At 43.3% G+C, this 19,035-nt stretch overlaps 1 protein-coding gene across 1 annotated transcript in view; it reads right to left on the bottom strand.

Moving 5' to 3' along the window:
- Positions 1–14,652: 14,652 nt before the first annotated feature.
- Positions 14,653–19,035, bottom strand: part of LOC119174219 (uncharacterized) — a 39,211-nt gene continuing 34,828 nt past the window's right edge. The window contains exon 5 of the mRNA XM_037425041.2: positions 14,653–14,889. Coding sequence (XP_037280938.2) covers positions 14,762–14,889 — 128 coding nt within the window. The 3' untranslated portion in view covers positions 14,653–14,761. The remainder of the gene's footprint in view (positions 14,890–19,035) is intronic.

The raw sequence follows: 19,035 nt of genomic DNA, 5'->3' as shown, positions 1-19,035 counted from the left end.
ATAATGAGAGAGAAAAAATACCCACACCTGCCTTCTCGCCACTCATAGATGCATCCGTTGCAATTACTGTATTAGTACCTAATTGAGACAGGTGTTGTTCTAATAAGCCAATCAAATATTTAGAGGGCAAGTGTTTAGCGTTCATGGGGAAGATATCGTCAAATCCTATTTGCACTTGGCCGATTGGTTTGACAGATGGTGTGATCTCGAATATATTAACATTTAAAGCATCTAGAACTGTTTGAACAAATAGCACTTGGGGTTTATATACACGGGATCAATGCTCATTGAAAAAGACACCAGGCTCGGCAAAGAATACAAATTTTTGCCTTCTTAAAGTGGATTCAGAAAATTTTAAATAGGTGTTTACTGTTAAAATATGAAATCTGCAAGCAAGGGTGGGTATCCGAGCTTCTTGATACAAAACATTGTTAGCTGTGAATTTTGGCACACCTAAACAACTACGTAGGGCTTCCCGCTCTAAGAGAATGAAGGGGCTTATTTTGTATGCTGGTCCACCAGAGAATAGTACACATCCAAATTCAAAAATCGGGCGAACGTACATGCGATAAATTATAATCATCGTATCTCTGCGAACACCGGAACGGAGGCGGCCAAGCCTACTTATCATTCCAACAGCGCGTGTAGCCTTAATTTTAATATATTCAATGTGGTCACGCCAGCTCAGTTTCTGATCGTACAGTACACCCAGATATTTAATACAATTAACCTGGGGTATTATTTCTTGATGGTACTGAAGAGAATTAGTAACTGGTGCGTCCAACAGAAAAACTATTATAGCACTTTTAGTTACGTTCAGGTTCATATGAATTTTCTGAAACCAGGTATTCAATGTTGCCAAATAACACTGTAAAGTCGAATGTAGTGAATAAATATCGTTGTCAGATGCAAAGAACGCGATATCATCTGCATATACATATACGTGTACCTTATCACTCTGTGGTATTGAACTTAACAAAATGTTAAATAGCACAGGCGATAGAACAGAGCCTTGAGGAACACCTCTCGTTTGGCTATACTTCGGCGTGGAAATACCTCGTTGGAAGCAATAAAATTTTCTGTCTTTTAAAAATTCGTATATCCAATTTTTTATGTACTGCGGGAACGTAAGCTCTTTTAGGACATTGATAAGAATAGCATGTTCAACACTGTCATATGCCTTGGCTAAATCAAGGGTTACTAGGGCCGCATATTGTCGTCTGTGCCGAGCAAGCTTTATACGAGCCTCTAAATCAACATGCGCCCACCATATAGAGTAACCTGGTCTAAATCCAATCTGGCACGCACTGAGTATCGTATTATCTGTTATGAACTTCGTAACTCTAATGTAAAGTATTCTTTCTATTAACTTTGTGTGATGTTAAAGCAATTGGCCTAATGTTATCTATCTGCATTCCTAGTCCCTGTTTTTTAAGAAGCGGTATTATTTTTGCAAGTCTCCAGTCAGGAGGTATCCAACTATTTTCAAGTGAATAGTTGACAACGTTAAGGAGGTCTTCAGGAGAAATGTCGAATAATATTTTTAACATTTCCGAAGTGACGCCATCTGGTCCAGGACCTGTGTTTGGCAGAATACGAACGACGTGAACAAGTTCATCCCTACTTACTTCAATAAAATCATTTCCGAATGACGGTTTTGCACACTTTATTTTGATTTGTGATGTAAATCTCTTCTCCAATTCTATTCCAATTTCCGTTAATGTATTTTCCAAATCAGTTGGAGAAAAAATAACTGAGTCAATATTTACGTGTGCTGTAATAGCTTTACGATTACGGAGAAATTTGAATAGAGCTTTCTTGTTGCCACTCTTGGATAAGTAGCTGTACCGTTTTTCTTCATAATCGTCTTTCGCTAATGAAACTGTTCTCCTAAAGGTAGCTTTAGCAAATAAATAATATCTCCAATTAGTCGGACACTGGTTGGTGAGGAGTTTTTTCCATGCAGCGTTGCGGCGTCTATAATCTCTGGCGCAATCCGCATTCCACCAGGCAGATATGAATTTTCCCTTTGTTGAAGATATCGTGAACTGTGATTTTTTAATTGTACACTTTAGGGTGGAACAAAGGCTCATAGCTTTCATATTTGCTTCCATATTGGGCAAGGAAGACAGCGTTGACTGTAAGTTCTTTTTAAATTTAGAGTAGTTTACAAAACTTTACACCTGGCGATCTACCGTCACTAAAGGAATGCTGACTTCAAATACGAGGGGGCAGTGATCACTACTTGTAGCAGTATCAAGAACAGTCCAAGACAATATTGTCACACTTGAGCTAGCAAATGTCAAGTCTAAGACGGACCTCGAATTACATCGAACGAATGTTGGAACTCTGGAGTTCCAACAAATAAGGTTATTCCGGTTAGTCCAGTCCCACAACCGTTTTCCTGATGAATCAGTGCGGAATCCCCATGAAACGTGATGGGAATTGAAGTCTCCCGCAAATAGCATACTGTTTCTGCAAAAACTCGCCGTCACGTCAAGGGCTCTTTCATCTTGTATTCCAGCCGGAAAGTAGTTGTTGACTATAGATACTGGCGCGCATCCGGAAAAGTGAATTTCCAAAACCAATACTTCATAATCGTGTGATATTTGTTGGTAAACTAAGTGTGCTTTATGGCAAATTTTGGATGAAATGAAAAACATTAATCCTCCACCACGTGAGTCTCGATCCAGTCGAAAGCACTGATAGTATTTTAGATAGAAGTTTTGATCAGCAGACAGTCAAGTTTCTTGTAAAATTATGACGTCTGGAGATTGTTGAGAAATTAGGTATACTAAGTCTGTAGTTGCAGAGAGAATCAAACGGCAGTTCCACTGAAGTACTCTAAGGTACCCTATGATAATAAGCAAGCAGTAGCAACTGCTTGATCTAAGATACTATCTTTTAAGAAGTCCGCTTTAGTCCTAGGTTCCTTCACACTCTTTTTTGTTTTCAGATGAGAAGAATTATTAAGTTTGCTAGTGGGTGATCTGGTGCGTTTCAAAAGGCGAGCATCCATATCTACATCCCGATTAATTATTGATTCTGAATCAGATATACCTCCCTGCTCAGTTGCGTTAGGACTGGAAAGCATTGCCTCATTATCGATAGAGACATCTGACTGATGTTCGGCAGGTTTACTAATTGAGGCGCTAGGAGGTTGGATACGCTTAGTTATTCGATCAGATGCACCCGACATCTCTGAATCCATAATACTATTGAGTGAGTCGGACAGATTGAGAAAAAAGTTTTCTAATACATTTTCTACGGCCTTTTCTACCATAGCAGAAATAGACTGAGAAAGTGATGCATCCATAGAAAGAGGTGGACGAGCTGCTATACCGGCATAACCCTGACTCCTGCTTTGAATTTCTGCAATTGCTTCTCTACGAGAGCATCGTCTCCTTTCAATGATTTCAATCACCTGAAATTCCTTTGATCTTGCAGGGCAGTTAGGATCGTCTGCAGCGTGATTTGCCTTGCACAAACAGCATGTCTTATTGTCTGATTGACACTCAGCAGTACTATGACCAGCCCCGTATATGGCTCCGCATATGCGGCATCGAGTCTCCGATCGACAACCTTTAGTACTGTGTCCAAAGCGCCAACGTTTAGCACATTGCAGCGGACGGGGAGCCAAAGCTTCGACTTTATAAATAAGCGGCCATGCCTTGATCTCCGAAGGGCGATCTGTTCCAGCGAATGTGGCAATTACAGTTTCAGTGGGAACTTTCTGTTGGTTTTCCTGTTTGGTACAGCGGTAAACAGAAATAACACCTGCTGGGGAAAAGATGTCCAAGACTTCTGCTGGGCTTAGACTTGCGTCTACCCCCCGAACCAATCCTTTGCAGCAAGCTAGATGAGGTGGGATAAAAGAGCTCACCGGATGTGATGCAAAAGTAGTGCACTTCAGAAGGTCTTGGATGCAGGCCTTGTCTGGTGAGCAGCATAGTATCCCCCCGCGTCCAAACTGACGAACCTCTGTTATCAGTAGAGAATGGGGAGTGATCGCACGAAGTTCCGTTTGGATTGTCTTGGGGTTTTTCATGCGGATGAACCCACCGGTGGTCGGCACCAAAGCGACAGGAACGCTACGGGTTCCATTGCGGAGAAACAACTCCAGAGGAAGATCTTGAGGGGGAACAGAGGCTGACCAGAGGGCAGGCCTCTAGCCCGGAGAAGAAACAGACATGAAATAAGAAGAAGTTACACTTATCAATGCACTAAAACAGTTGCGGAACAAGAGGTAGATCTAATAAAATAAAAACAAAGTAACCACCGGCTACTTGACCGCAACCCTGAGGATGGAACAAGGAACGCAGCCGCAGGCACGAACGCAGTCCTCTTCACAGCCTCTTCACAGGGAACCCGAAGCTTCTTCCAATCTTGCCAAGCCTCTTTATCTTCTTTTCTTTTTCTTCTCTGCCTTTCAAATCTCCATTACATTTATAATATATCGATGGCTGAATGCACGTTCATACTTCCATTTCTGACCCAACGATGTCGACAATTGGATAGAAAAGTAAAGGTAATGAAAAACTATTAGAGTAGATAGCTGGTGAAGATTCATGTTAAAACGACATGACGTGAAGACGCAGAGCAAAGATTGAAGGGAAGAGAGAGTAAACCTTTGATCCTTCGTGCATAGGTCATTATGCGCAACTGACCGCTGAGGATGGCCTCTCCCCTGGGAATGCGCAGACTTGTGCTGAGCCCCGGCTCTCGTATGCTCTCACCGAATGCTGTCGCACACTGGCGAAACGCGGGAAAAACCACCCTAAGCACCTGTAGGATATTATATGCGCGTTCGCACCTAATCTCATTTGCACATGCTTTTCGAGCACCGTGGTAAAAAGCGTGGAGCTCTTTCAGGACCCGAGCTGTCGTATCTTGTCGCTTGTTATTTTCACTCGGTGTAACACGTCCAACAAACAAAAAAAGAAAGACGCAAAGAAAGAAATAAAAAGACGAAGAACAGAAAAAGCAGAAATAAATACACAGGAAAGAAAGTGCAAACCGAACAGACACCAAGAAGGCTTCCCAGCTTCGCACTTTCTTAGCTGCCTTACTGTTTATTTTGTCAACCTTCTTTTTCACAGGTCTACGATTTTTTCAGTTAGAGTAGCCTGCAGTGTCTTGACTTTTCTCATGCCCGTGTTGGCGTGCACGGTCTTTTTAAGGGTCCTTAAAGAGCCTCTGAAAATAATGAAAAAAAATCGAGTGCGCTTTTGTGTTTTGCGGTCTTTCGTGTTATTTATTAATTTTTTTTCACCCTTCTCGACGCTTAAACGGCAATTCACGGGACATGATCAGGGCACATACCCTGAATTGGTCTTTATGCAAGAAAAATCACTTGTAAATCCAAATGTAAATTATTGTGTGACATATACGTGACGTACCTAGTCGTAAAACACATGAATCATATCCATTCTCGTGTTGGATATTGGAGGTTCTCGGACAAATGTCATACGTGTCATACGAGAGTTTTCGATAGGGAATTGTCCCTTAACCTGCTTTGTCTTTTAATAGCCCTCCTGTTATTGCTTCCCTGTGATGATTATCGTGTGCCGATTTGGCTACATTTTGTGAGTTCCTGGTTGTGCAAGCGGAAATACCAGCGTTATGCAAGAGGAAAGAATGGCTGTTAACAAGCTCAATATCTCGATAGGCTCAACGCTTAGCGCCAACATTGTATTCCCCGCATTGTAAGAATTACGTGCAGAGGATACATCGCTTGGAAGAACTGACGTGAAAGCCAGAACGAAACTAATGGCAGTAACACCAGATTATTTGGTTCATCCCTTGGATCAACACTCTACAGCGAAGGCGACAAAGCTCACCAGAGTAAAGGCCAGTCCACTTCCACGGTTGTTGCACAATTTTTTTATGAGAAGAATTACATGAAACATCTCTACAAGTCTTGATCTTCACCGTCACAATCCATATGAAGTCCAAATCATTAACCTTTGTACGTGCTTCGTATGATGTACCCACGAACAAAATCAAGACAGTGGTAGCAAGGAAAAGGCTTAATCATAAATGAAATAAGGCGCCCGTCTCCGTCGGACGCAGGGCGCTTAGGAAAACAGCAACCATTATGCGAGGCCTGCCATCGATTGCTCCTCAGCCAGATATCAAGCGACTTTTCTGTCGTTCACTGCACGTTGCATTATGATGGGATGGAGGAGTAGAGAACTGCGTGGCTCGATCCACGAGTGTGAACATTTACAATAAGGGCAAGCTCGCAAGCGCTGTTCTGTCTGTCTGTCTGTCTGTCTGTCTGTCTGTCTGTCTGTCTGTCTGTCTGTCTGTCTGTCTATCTATCTATCTATCTATCTATCTATCTATCTATCTATCTATCTATCTATCTATCTATCTATCTATCTATCTATCTATCTATCTATCTATCTATCTATCTATCTATCTATCTATCTATCTATCTATCTATCTATATATCTATCTATCTATCTATCTATCTATCTATCTATCTATCTATCTATCTATCTATCTATCTATCTATCTATCTATCTATCTATCTATCTATCTATCTATCTATCTATCTATCTATCTATCTATCTATCTATCTATCTATCTATCTATCTATCTATCTATCTATCTATCTATCTGCCTGCCTGCCTGCCTGCCTGCTTGCCTGCCTGCCTGCCTGCCTGCCTGCCTGCCTGCCTGCCTGCCTGCCTGCCTATCTATCTATCTATCTATCTATCTATCTATCTATCTATCTATCTATCTATCTATCTATCTATCTATCTATCTATCTATCTATCTATCTATCTATCTATCTATCTATCTATCTATCTATCTATCTATCTATCTATCTATCTATCTATCTATCTATCTATCTATCTATCTATCTATCTATCTCTCTATCTATCTATCTATCTATCTATCTATCTATCTATCTATCTATCTATCTATCTATCTATCCGCCTACGACTTTTAGATTTACTGGCCGTTTCGATAATGGCATCTATACCAAAACTAGTGTGCCAGAACGTGACTGTATGCCGAGCGTATTTGACTAGTCATAACAGGACAATCATTGCATTTATGTCATGAATGTCATGATTTACATTTGATGGTATTGCGCCTTTACGGCGGTTTTGTTCAAATGACGTATTGCAAAACTGGTATAGTGTGACATGACTGCATGATGAACATAAATTACAGACCCAACCGTGGAAAACATAATAGGCATGTTATGGAAGACCATTTTTATTTATTTATTTATTTTCATGCCCAAAGGACCCGGGAGGGCATTACATAGAGGGGATTAGGAAGATTTTCAACAATTGTAAGATGCATTAAATGTCCAGAAGCATCATTATGTAAAGCTTAAATGGAAAAAAAGAGTACACACAACAGCAGTGATAAGGAAAAAAGCATACATATAAACTCTGCTGGAGAAAAGGTACGTTAATAAAAATACAATAGGCTCCAGGTAACCAAGTGTAGGCGCAAATAACACAACCAAATATGTTCAAGTAATTCACATCAGCAACAGCACCGCATAACTACATTAATCGATTGGAAGTTCTAAGAACACTTTTATCGCTTTAAGAAAGGATGAAGATTCTGTTAGAGTGGCTACATCAGTTGGCAAGGAATTGCAGTTGGTTATTGACAGGCCTGAGGGTCAGTTTTGGTATTTTTTTGTTCTCGGGAAGATGGGATTAACTTTGTTAGCGTGATCAACACGAGCTGGAATGTGTGATGGCGAGAGGATATGCTTGCGCGCAAACTGGGAGTTGCTGTGGAAGAGTGAGTGACTACCTGCCACGTTCATGATGCGCTCGGGGCCGCTACGCTAGCTTGTCATATACAAAATTTGGTATTTTGGGACGCAAATGGATGATGAAAGTAAATGACACGGCCAAACATGATAATCATGACATGCGTGTCATGCAAAACATGTCTACATGCTACACTATTTGTGTGCTAGCAGCCGCTTCGCTAGCTCCACATTTACCAAATTTGGTTTCACGTGACATGAATGGACGACGAAGGTAAATGACACTTCCAAACATGATAATCATGATATGCTTGTCAGGAAAGACATCACTACATTATACGGTCATAGCGCGCTCGCGATTGTCTCGCTTGCTCTAAATATACCTAATTTAATATCCCGTGACGAAAATAGACGGCGAAAGTAGATGACACGTCTAAACACAACATTTATTTATTTATTAATTAGAATACCCTCAGGGCCCGTAGGGCATTACAGAGGGGGTGGGTACAACATATATAACACACAAGAAAAAAGACAAAATAAAGAAACAAGTATCAGATGCGCAAATCAGGAAGGCAACATTCATCACACTAGTGTCACATATACGAAATTTAGTAGGACGTGATGTAAATGGATGACGAAGGTAGATTACACGTCCAAATATAATATTCATGACATGCGTGTCATGTAAACGTGACAACAAACCACGCCCATAGAGTGCTCGCGGCCCTTTCGCTAGGTTCACATATACCAAATTCGTTACTACGTGACGTGAAAGGACGAGGGAGGTAATTGACCCGTCCAACCATGATAATCATGATATCTATGTCATGTAAAACATGAATACAATGTACGCTCATAGCATGCTCGCGGCCGTCTCGCTAGCTTCACATATACCGAATTTGGTATTAAGTGACGTGAATGAAAGACGAACACATATTCCACGCGTAAACTTGATAATCATGACCTGGAAGTGATATACAGAATAATTTACGCTCGCCTCTTAAGGTTGTGCTGATATGAAAGTTACATATCGACCTTAATTACTCGCGCGTCTCTTATCATCGATTTCCACTGAACGGGGGATCCACCAATTTTTTCCTGACACATCGGATGGTCGTCTTTAGCCTACGGAGAGCAGTGGGCACGCGCTATGCGGTTGCGCCCAGACGCAGTTCAGCACTCAGTGCGATGAATGGATGGGTTGATATGGCTGTACCCTTTAGAATGGGCGGTGGCTAGCGCCACCAAGCCGTAATACTTAGGGGACCAAAAGCTAGATTATTTCTTTTCCTTTAAATAGTGAGGTTGAGGACTCGTACTTTGCAGTGAAGGGTATATTTTCACTTGTGCCTTGACTTTAGCCACCAATCAGATAACCTCCTTCTAGTTAAGTCTACCCGCTTAAAGTCTATTTTACCCTTCCTGTCCCTAAACCTCAGTGCTTTGAAAAACTTTGTTCCATCATCATGAACTATACGGGGAAGCCTTTTAGAGAACATTATCAAGTGTTCGGCAGTTTCTTCTTGCTCTTCACACGCACTGCATACTGTGTCTACCCCTTCGTATTTGGCCCGATATGTCTTGATTCGCAATACTCCCGTCCTGGCCTCAAACAGTAGAGAACTACCCCGAGTATTATCATAGGTCCTTCCTTTGGCGATTTTCTGCTTAAAAGTTCGATAGATCTCTGGGGCGGACTTCTTAATCATGCCAACTCTCCACATATCAGCCTCCGTTTCCTTCACTTTCTTCTTAACCGACAGTTCTTTTTGGTTTGGCCACCTGCTGTTTTCTGAGTATTTACCAGTCAATTTCATGGTTCGCTTCCTCCATTTCGTATCGACATTCTTCATGTACAAGTAGCTGAAAACCTTCTGAGCCCAACGCTCCTCCCCCATTTCTCTCAATCGCTTCTCAAATTTTATCTTGCTGCTAGCTTCCCTGCCCTCAAATGATGTCCATCCCATATCACCTTGTACTCCCTGATTTGGTGTATTCCCGTGAGCTCCTAAAGCAAGCCTACCTATTCTACGTTGCCTAATTTCTAATCTTGTTTGAACTTCTGGTCTCATGCACAAGACCGCATTGCCGAACGTCAGCCCAGGAACCATGACCCCTTTCGATATTCCTCTCACAACATCATACCTATTGTAATTCCACAGTGCCCCATTTTTCATCACTGCTGCATTCCTGTTACCTTTAGTGGTCACGTATATTTTGTGTTCCCTTAGGTACTCGGTTTCATTGCTTATCCATACGCCCAGATATTTGTATTTATCTGTTATCTCTAGCGTGACCTCCTGTATTCTAAGCTCACTACCTTCGTTATCATTAAAAATCATGACTGCTGATTTTTCCTTACTGAATCTAAAATCTAGCCTATCTCCATCATTACCGCAGATGTCCATTAATCTCAGCAAATCTTCCTTGTTGTCGGCCATTAGCACTATATCATCTGCGTACATTAATGCTGGTAGTGCCTGAATACTGAGTTTTCCTTGTTTGACTAAAGACAGGTTGAAGCCAAGTCCACTTCCCTCTAATTTGACCTCTAATTCTTGTAGGTACATTATGAATAACAAGGGTGACAGTGACACTCCTGCCTAAGTCCCCGTTTGGACTTAGGCAGGATACCGGCTTGGATACCTGTTTTTCCCACTTTATAACTACCTTGTTACTTTTATACATTTCCTTTAAAAGATTAGTGACTCTATCTTCCACACCCAGTGTGTCTAGTATTCCCCACAAGTCCTCATAAAACCACGCTATCATACTCTCTCTTGATATCCAAAAATGCTAGCCACAGGGGCCTGAGTTCCTTTTCTGCTATTTCGATGCACTGCATCAGTGAGAACAGGTTGTCTTCCAACCTCCTGTGTTTCCAAAAACCCATTCTGCAGATCCCCCAGCACCCCGTCATCCTGTATCTATGCCTGCAGTCTTTCCTTTATAATCTGCATCGCCAGCCTGTAGACCACTGATATCGCTGTTATAGGACGGTAGTTGTTTATGTCATCTTTGTCCTCCTTTCCTTTATAGATCATGCTCATCCTGCTAAGTTTACATCCATCAGGGACTTTACCATCAATTATTCTTCTGCTCACTGCCTCTCCCAAAGTCTGTTTAGACTTTGGACCCAATGTCTCTATCAGCAAATTGGAATGCCATCTGGACCTGTTGATGTACTACTTGGAACCCTCTTCTCAGCTCTTTTCCACTCTCGTTGTGAAAATGGAGCCATTGTGCCACTTGATCCATCCCTGTCTATTGTGGTGCATAAGGCACTTTGTTGCAATTTTTCTGTCACCCTTGTTCTCATATTTTCAATAGCTTCGCGCCCATCTAACCTAGCACCTTGAGCTGTAGTTATAAACCTCTGCTCTAGGTTAGTTTCATTTCTTAGGGAGTTTAGATGGTTTCAAAATTTCGCATCTGCCTTTCTGTCCTTTTTATGTACTTATGCCAGCCACTGAGCAACCTTTCTTCTAATATTTTTATTGATCAGGAGGGATGCTTCCCTTCTAGAGCTTAGAAAGATTTCCCATTTTCTTTCAACATAATCTGTCGGTTCACCCCGTTGCTTATCATGTCTGTGTTCCCTAGAGCCTTCCTGACGTTTTGCTGTGGCTCTCTTAACTTCCTCATCCCACCAACTTTTGGGCTTGTGTCTTCTTTTCCGAGGTGACTTTTCACGTGCCTTAGCAAGCTCTAGCCCGAACAGTCTAATCAGATTTGTTTATGTCCACACATTTTTATTATCCTCAGTGATTACTTTCTCAATTTGTTTAGTACCAATTTCTATTTGCCTTTCTGAATGAAAATTTTCCTGTAGTTGCTCATGTTGTCTCCTTCCCACTTCCGCTGCTCTTCCAAAACTTAGCTTGATACGTTTGTGATCACTATCCAGACTTCTGGAGCCACCTTCATCTATGTGCATTCCCCTGAGCTTATCATTCATCCTATGTGACATCAGTGTGTAATCTATCGTTGGCTGCAGCCTTCCTACCTCCTATGTTATTTGCCCTTCCCACTTCTCGGTACTGTTGCGAATAATCAAATCGTGCCTTTCACACATATCCATGATCATTTTGCCTGTTTAGTCAGTATACCCATTTATATCTTCTATGTGTGCATTCATATCTCCTAGTATAATTATCTGGCACTCTCCTCCTAACTCCTGAATGTCCTTTGATATACACTCTACCATTTCCTGGTCTTCCTCTCTGGCCGTTGCTCCCATCCACAAGTACACGAAACCAAAAAGTGTAATTTGCCCTGCCACTTTCCCTTTTAGCCATAAATGTTCCTTGCATCCCTGCTTGACTCTTTGCTAACCCATGCTCTTATGTATAAATGCCCTTATTCCACCCCCCTTTTGCTGCCTTCTGTTTTATTGCAATATTCCCATACATAGTTCGGATTGCAGGGTGGTTGCTCTAGGTCCCGAAGATGTGTCTCCACAACCCCATATACCACCAGCTCCTCCTGCCTCAACTACTCTTCTATCTCTTCCCACTTTAACCTATTCCTGCCACCCTGCATTTTAATATAGCCTACGTCTGACTTAGCTCGGGCCTTGTGTTCACGTCAATACTTCGTGTGGCTAGAATGTTTGTGCCCCTTTAGGTCCGTTTTAGGCTACACTGTTGGCCTCAGGGCCCTGGCTCCCCCTAAAAAAGCTATGGCTTGGCGACCCATTCTGTTACCGAACTTCCTGCCCGTCGCACCACTGTAGTGAATGCCATCCTGTGCAAAGGGGCGAGCGCTGGGCTCGTACACGTCTTGGTTAACTTCCATTACGCTGTATCCGAGTTGCCAGCTCAAACCCTTGATCACATAATTGGCCTCCACTACCCGCCTTTCAATCCCACGAGGCTGCCCCCAGACCTCTGGGACTGTGCATATGGTCACATGCACACTCCCAGAGGCATTTCAGAGCTTATGCATCCCATACTCTAGTTTTCTCTAAAGGTTCTGATCCTTGATCTTCAACACATCATTGAGCCCAGCAAGAATAATGACTAGATTTTCGCCCTCCATGCTGTTTTCTACAACCTCCTGAGCTTTGGCCAGTGCATCCACCATGCTCTTCCCTGACTGTGCCTCCACCCTGACTCTCCCATCTTCTTTCATTGTCTTGAAGACGCCATCCCTAACCCTGGCCACGTTAGAGTCCCCCACCACTAGGACCCTTCTACGCTCCGATCGCTGGCTTACTGTTTGTGATGGTGCCCCTGTTTGCTTCACCTGTTTCTCTCTCTGCCGTCTGTCCTGTGTTTCTGCCCTGCTTGAAGACTGCTGCGCCACCGAGCTGTATGTTCTTGGAGCCTCCGTGCTGTGGCCAGATACTGCAACCCCCTGACCTCCCTTCTCGCCTGTTCCTTCCCGCCTGTCGCCTTCTCCGCTACCCACGCCTTCCGGGCCAAAGCGCCATTAGCTCCTTTACCCGCTGCTTTAGCTCGGTCCGCCCTTCCCGTTCTTTTCGAAGGTCGCCCTTTATTTGCTATAGTAGGCTGGCGGTAGCCTCCTCCCGCTCACGCGACGCTCCGAGCTCTTTTTGGAGTTCTATCCTCTGCTCCCGTTCAGTACTAAGCTCCCCCTGAAGCCCCTTGATGCTAGCCTCCATGCGCTGCACGGCCGCCTTCAGTGCCTCGCACAGCCTGCACACGAAGCTCGCCTTCTGCGCGTTGGCGTAACTCGTGAATGCGGTCTCATCTAAGTAGCACCAGCGCTTGCATTCTTCGCACTGCACCAGCTCACTCTCACTCGTGGTTTCCCTAGCCTCCTTAGCCATCGCCCGCCCGACCATCGGACCGAGTGCCCGACAGGCCTATGCTCAACCCTAATCCCGCTATCCAGCCGTCTCCGTTAACTCTCCTACCTCAACAACTGTTTGAAGCTGCCACCGACACCACAGACATACGTGTTCCATTTCGCTAGCAGCCTCTCACTAGGTCCCCTTCGTGTTGGGCTCTAGCTATAACAACTAACCGGGCCACAGAACACCTACCAGACCGGGCGCCCCGACCTCCTTCAAAACAGCCGCCTAGCCCGTTCACGTTATCAACGTCACTACAACGTTGCCCGTGTCCCACACCTACAGTACTCGCAACGCTAATAATTAATTAGGAGTTTCAAAAAATAATAATGGTGTTCACAAACACAAAGCAATGAAAAGAAACTTATCTCTCGTTGCGCGCTGCTTCTGCACCAACCGACCTTGCACAACCTAGCACGACCTTGAAATCTCCGAACAGGTGGAGCGCGCGAAAACACGTCCGCACAGCACACACAATGCCATCAAGTGAGCAAATCTTGATGCCATCAAGTGAGCAAAGTGAGCTAACAAGAATTGGTCACCACCACCACCACCACCGCCTACTACTACTACCACCACCACCACCACTACCACCACCACTACTACTACTACTACTACTACTACTACTACTACAGCAGCAACTGCTACAGCTATTACTAATACTGCTGCTTCTACAGAGGACGACGGAACAACCCACACTCTAAGGAGCTTCGCATCTAAAAGGGCAGAAAGCGCGTGAAGTATATGAGGTATTCGAGATGAAGTGTAAATATGAAGCATGAGTTAGCGCACCCTCGCATAATCCATCAGACAAACAGTGCAGCCATCCCCGTAACTAATCACTTCTGCTTAAAGTAATGAGCAGGTGGGAGCAGGCGCTACCACAAGATTTAATATGTTCCCTTTTCCCGAGTCTTCAGTTTCACTCTATATTGGCGGGTTTCTCTATAAGGCGAACAATTCACGGTCTGGGCTTACTCTGTGTGCATTCTTGTCTGCGTCTTCTTTGTGGTGTTTTCCACTGTAAACATGAATTCCTCTTCTAGACTCATGAAGGTACAGAAAATGCAGCTGCAGGACCTGAGAGATCGTTTTTTTATTTTATTAAGCAATGAATAGTTTTATAGCACCATAAATTTAGTACCACCTAGCTCGTTGCCCCTCTTGACAAAGTTTCTGTTTTAATGCACTTATGCCATCAGCTGGCGGCATGCACTTTTGTCGTAAAGCGAAACGCCTTCCCCGCAGATCTTGGTGAACTGTCGATGACATTCTTCGGGAACCGAAAGCGTTGCATTTTTCACCCACAGGGTGCAATCTGGAAAAGAAAAGAACAGTAAAGAAATAACTGCTCAGTCTTGGTTTTACCAAGTATTTCGTTATGTTTCACTCGATCCTTGAAGCCGCTTGAGCAACTAACCGAGACCATTGAAATCTTTCTGTAATGCCCGCCATGCATAAGCATATTATGAACGACCAGTGCCAGGAAAGACTTAACAAAACTTTTATTACTAAAATATATGAAATTAGGTAAGCTTCTTAAGAGATTTATTAGCAAAGGGTGCGGACACAAAGGCAGCGTACGTCCAAGTGTAGCAACCATGAGCGCACGGTGGTGGTGATGCCAATGATGTACAGGGCAGTATTCCTAACTACATACGTTTAATAAGCTCGCTCAAACCAACAACTGTGTAAAAGCAAGGATCACAAACGGACTTCCCTAAAAAATGGCATTAGTTTCCAAAACCTCCGCTTACTTCACGAAACATTAGCTACATTATTTTTAAATTTTCTTAGTGAACTTCGGCGACTTTGAGCGTATCTATCTATCTATCTATCTATCTATCTATCTATCTATCTATCTATCTATCTATCTATCTATCTATCTATCTATCTATCTATCTATCTATCTATCTATCTATCTATCTATCTATCTATCTATCTATCTATCTATCTATCTATCTATCTATCTATCTATCTATCTATCTATCTATCTATCTATCTATCTATCTATCTATCTATCTATCTATCTATCTATCTATCTATCTGTCTGTCTGTCTGTCTGTCTGTCTGTCTGTCTGTCTGTCTGTCTGTCTGTCTGTCTGTCTGTCTGTCTGTCTATCTATCTATCTATCTATCTATCTATCTATCTATCTATCTATCTATCTATCTATCTATCTATCTATCTATCTATCTATCTATCTATCTATCTATCTACCTACCCACCCACCCACCCATCCATCCATCCATCCTTCCATCCATCCGTCCATCCATCCATCCATCCATCCATCCATCCATCCATCCATTCATCCATCCATCCATCCATCCATCCATCCATCCATCCATCCATCCATCCGTCAATCCATCAATTCCATCCATCCATCCATCCATCCATCCATCCATCCATCCATCCATCCATCCATCCATCCATCCATCTATCTATCTATCTATCTATCTATCTATCTATCTATCTATCTATCTATCTATCTATCTATCTATCTATCTATCTATCTATCTATCTATCTATCTATCTATCTATCTATCTATCTATCTATCTATCTATAATTGTATATATTGTATGAAGAACATATGTACGTATGAAGAACATACGTACGTGTACGTATGATGTACGTATGTTCTTCATACGTATGTACGTATGAACATACGTATGTTCCTATGAAGAACGTACATACGTATGAAGAACATATTGTACATATTGTATGAAGAACATATTTGGCTACTCATAACATGAAAATCATGACACCTATGTCATGAATTTCATGATTTACAATTCATGGTCTAGCAGCTCTTGCGGTGGTTTCGTTCACGTTGCAAGTTGCCAAACTGGTATGGTATGACATGTGTGCATGACGAACACAAGCGACAGGCCCTAACATGAAAATTATGACATGTGTGTCATGTAACAACATGACTACATGTCACGTTCATGATGCACTCGTGGCCGTTTCGCTAGCTTCACCTATGCCAAATTTTGTACTACAGTACGTGAATGGATGAGGAAGGTATGTGATGAGATGCGTGTCATATAACAACATAATATGTCACGCTCATGATCCGCTGGCGGCCGTTACGCTAGCTTCACTTATACCACATTTGGTATTACGGGACATGAATGGATGACGAAGGTTTGATTCTGGTGAAAACATGATAAACATGAGTTGCAAGTCATGTAACAACATGACTACATGCTATGCTCATGATGCGCTTGCGGCCGTTTCGCTAGCTTCACATGTAACGAACTCGGTATTACGCGACGCCAATGAATGACGAAGGTATGTGACTGGTGCAAATATGATAATCATGAGTTGCGTGTCATGTGAGAACATGACTACATGCTACAGTCAAGGCGCCAATACATTTCGACGTGACGTGGTGCGCGTGCTCGGCGGCGTTCATTTGGTCGCGTCACGCTGAATTTGCCACACCAGGCACCGGTCCTGCTTATAATCGCAGGTGCGCGCCGCGCTGCGTTGCTTTGACGCATGCACGTTTCAGCGCGTCCGGCATCCTTCCGTCACAATAAGAGGGAGACGCAGTGTTCTCTGGGTAACGCATCGGCGCGAAATGTAGCATGTCGCATTTCGCGGCGGCTGCCGTCGTGCCGCGCTGACGGACGCTGGTCGCGCCTGGCGTCAGACAGAGAGTGCTCGTGTTTTGCTAACGTAGCGTCGTTGTGCCCAGCGTTCGCGCGCTTCAACGCTACATTGGAATATATATTAGGCCCTTGATCATACACTCGCGGCCGTCTTGCTAGCTCCACTCGTAATTGCTAGCTCCACACGTTTTGATGTTACGTGACGTCAATGGATGACGAAAGATATGTCTGGTGCAAAGATGATAATACTGCCACGCGCGTCATGTAAGAACATGACAACATACCATGCTCATCTATCTATCATAGCGTTCTTGTGGCCACTTTGATAGCTCCACATATGCTAACTTTGGTATCGCGTGACGTGAATAGATGGCGCAGGTAAACGACACGTCCAATGGATTTATATGTGGGGTTTAACGTCCCGAATCCACCATTTGATTATGTGGGACGCCGTAGTGAAGGGCTCCGGAAATTTCGACCACCTGGGATTCTCTAACGTGCACCCAAACCTGAGCGCACGGGCCTTCAACATTTCCGCTTCTATCGGAAATGCAGCCGCCACAGCCGGGATATGAACCCGTGACCTGCGGGTCAGCAGCCGAGTACCGCAGCCGCTAGACCACCGCGGCGGGGCAAACGACACATACAAACATGATAATCATGACATGGAAGACATGTACGGCATCATTTACCCCAACCTCGTAATGTTGCGCTTAATTTACACGGAGACATCAACATTTCTCATTCGTTCTTCGCATATAATCGATTCCTACTGTGCGTGGGATCTGCCCATTTTTATTACGAGGTCTCGTGTACTTCAACGACACCGAAGAAGCTAATGTTTGAAGTGGGATTGCCCATCTAGTCACCATAGGAAGAGTAAAAAGGAGTTTATGAAATGCGAAGCATTTCTTAGCCAACTTCTATGACTTCTATCTATCTATCTATCTATCTATCTATCTATCTATCTATCTATCTATCTATCTATCTATCTATCTATCTATCTATCTATCTATCTATCTATCTATCTATCTATCTATCTATCTATCTATCTATCTATCTATCTATCTATCTATCTATCTATCTATCTATCTATCTATCTATCTATCTATCTATCCACCTACGACTGTTAGCTCTCCTGGCCGTTTGGATAATGATATCGATACCAAACTTAGTATGGCATAACATGACTGTATGAAGAACATATTTGACTGGTCACGACATGAAAGTCATGACATGTATGCCATGAATGTCATGATTTACGTTTCTAGGTCATGCATCTTTTGCGGTGGTTTCATTCCCATGGGATGCTGCCAAACTTGTATGGTAAGACATGATTGCATGGCAAACACAAGCTTCAGACCCTAACATAAAAATCATGACATGCGTGTCATGTACCAACATGACTACTTGCCACACTCATGATGCGCTAGCGGCTGTTTTGCAAGGTGTACATAATTTAAATTTGGTAATACGTGACGTCAATAAATAACGAAGGTATGTGACTGGTGCAAACAAGATCATCATGAGATTTGTGTCATGTGACAACATGACTACGTGCCACATTCAAGGCGCCAATACATTTCAATGTGAGGCTGTGTGCGTGCTCGCCGGCGTTCATTTCGTCGCGTCCCGCTGGCGTTGCAACGCCGGCACCGGTCCTGCCAAATACTCGCAGGCACGCCCCGTGCTACGTTGCTTCGACGCATGTGCGTTTCAGCTCGTGCGGCGTCCCTCTGGCACGAAAAGAAGGAGACGCAGTTTTGTGTGGGTAACGCATCTGTGTGAATTTCGCGCCGGTTACCGTAGGGCCGCGCCAACGGACGCTGGTTGTGCCAGTCGCACCTT

Source organism: Rhipicephalus microplus, chromosome 5 (assembly GCF_043290135.1).
Source record: "Rhipicephalus microplus isolate Deutch F79 chromosome 5, USDA_Rmic, whole genome shotgun sequence".
Taxonomy (NCBI): Eukaryota; Metazoa; Arthropoda; class Arachnida; order Ixodida; family Ixodidae; genus Rhipicephalus; species Rhipicephalus microplus.
This window is presented reverse-complemented; position numbering and strand designations above follow the sequence as displayed.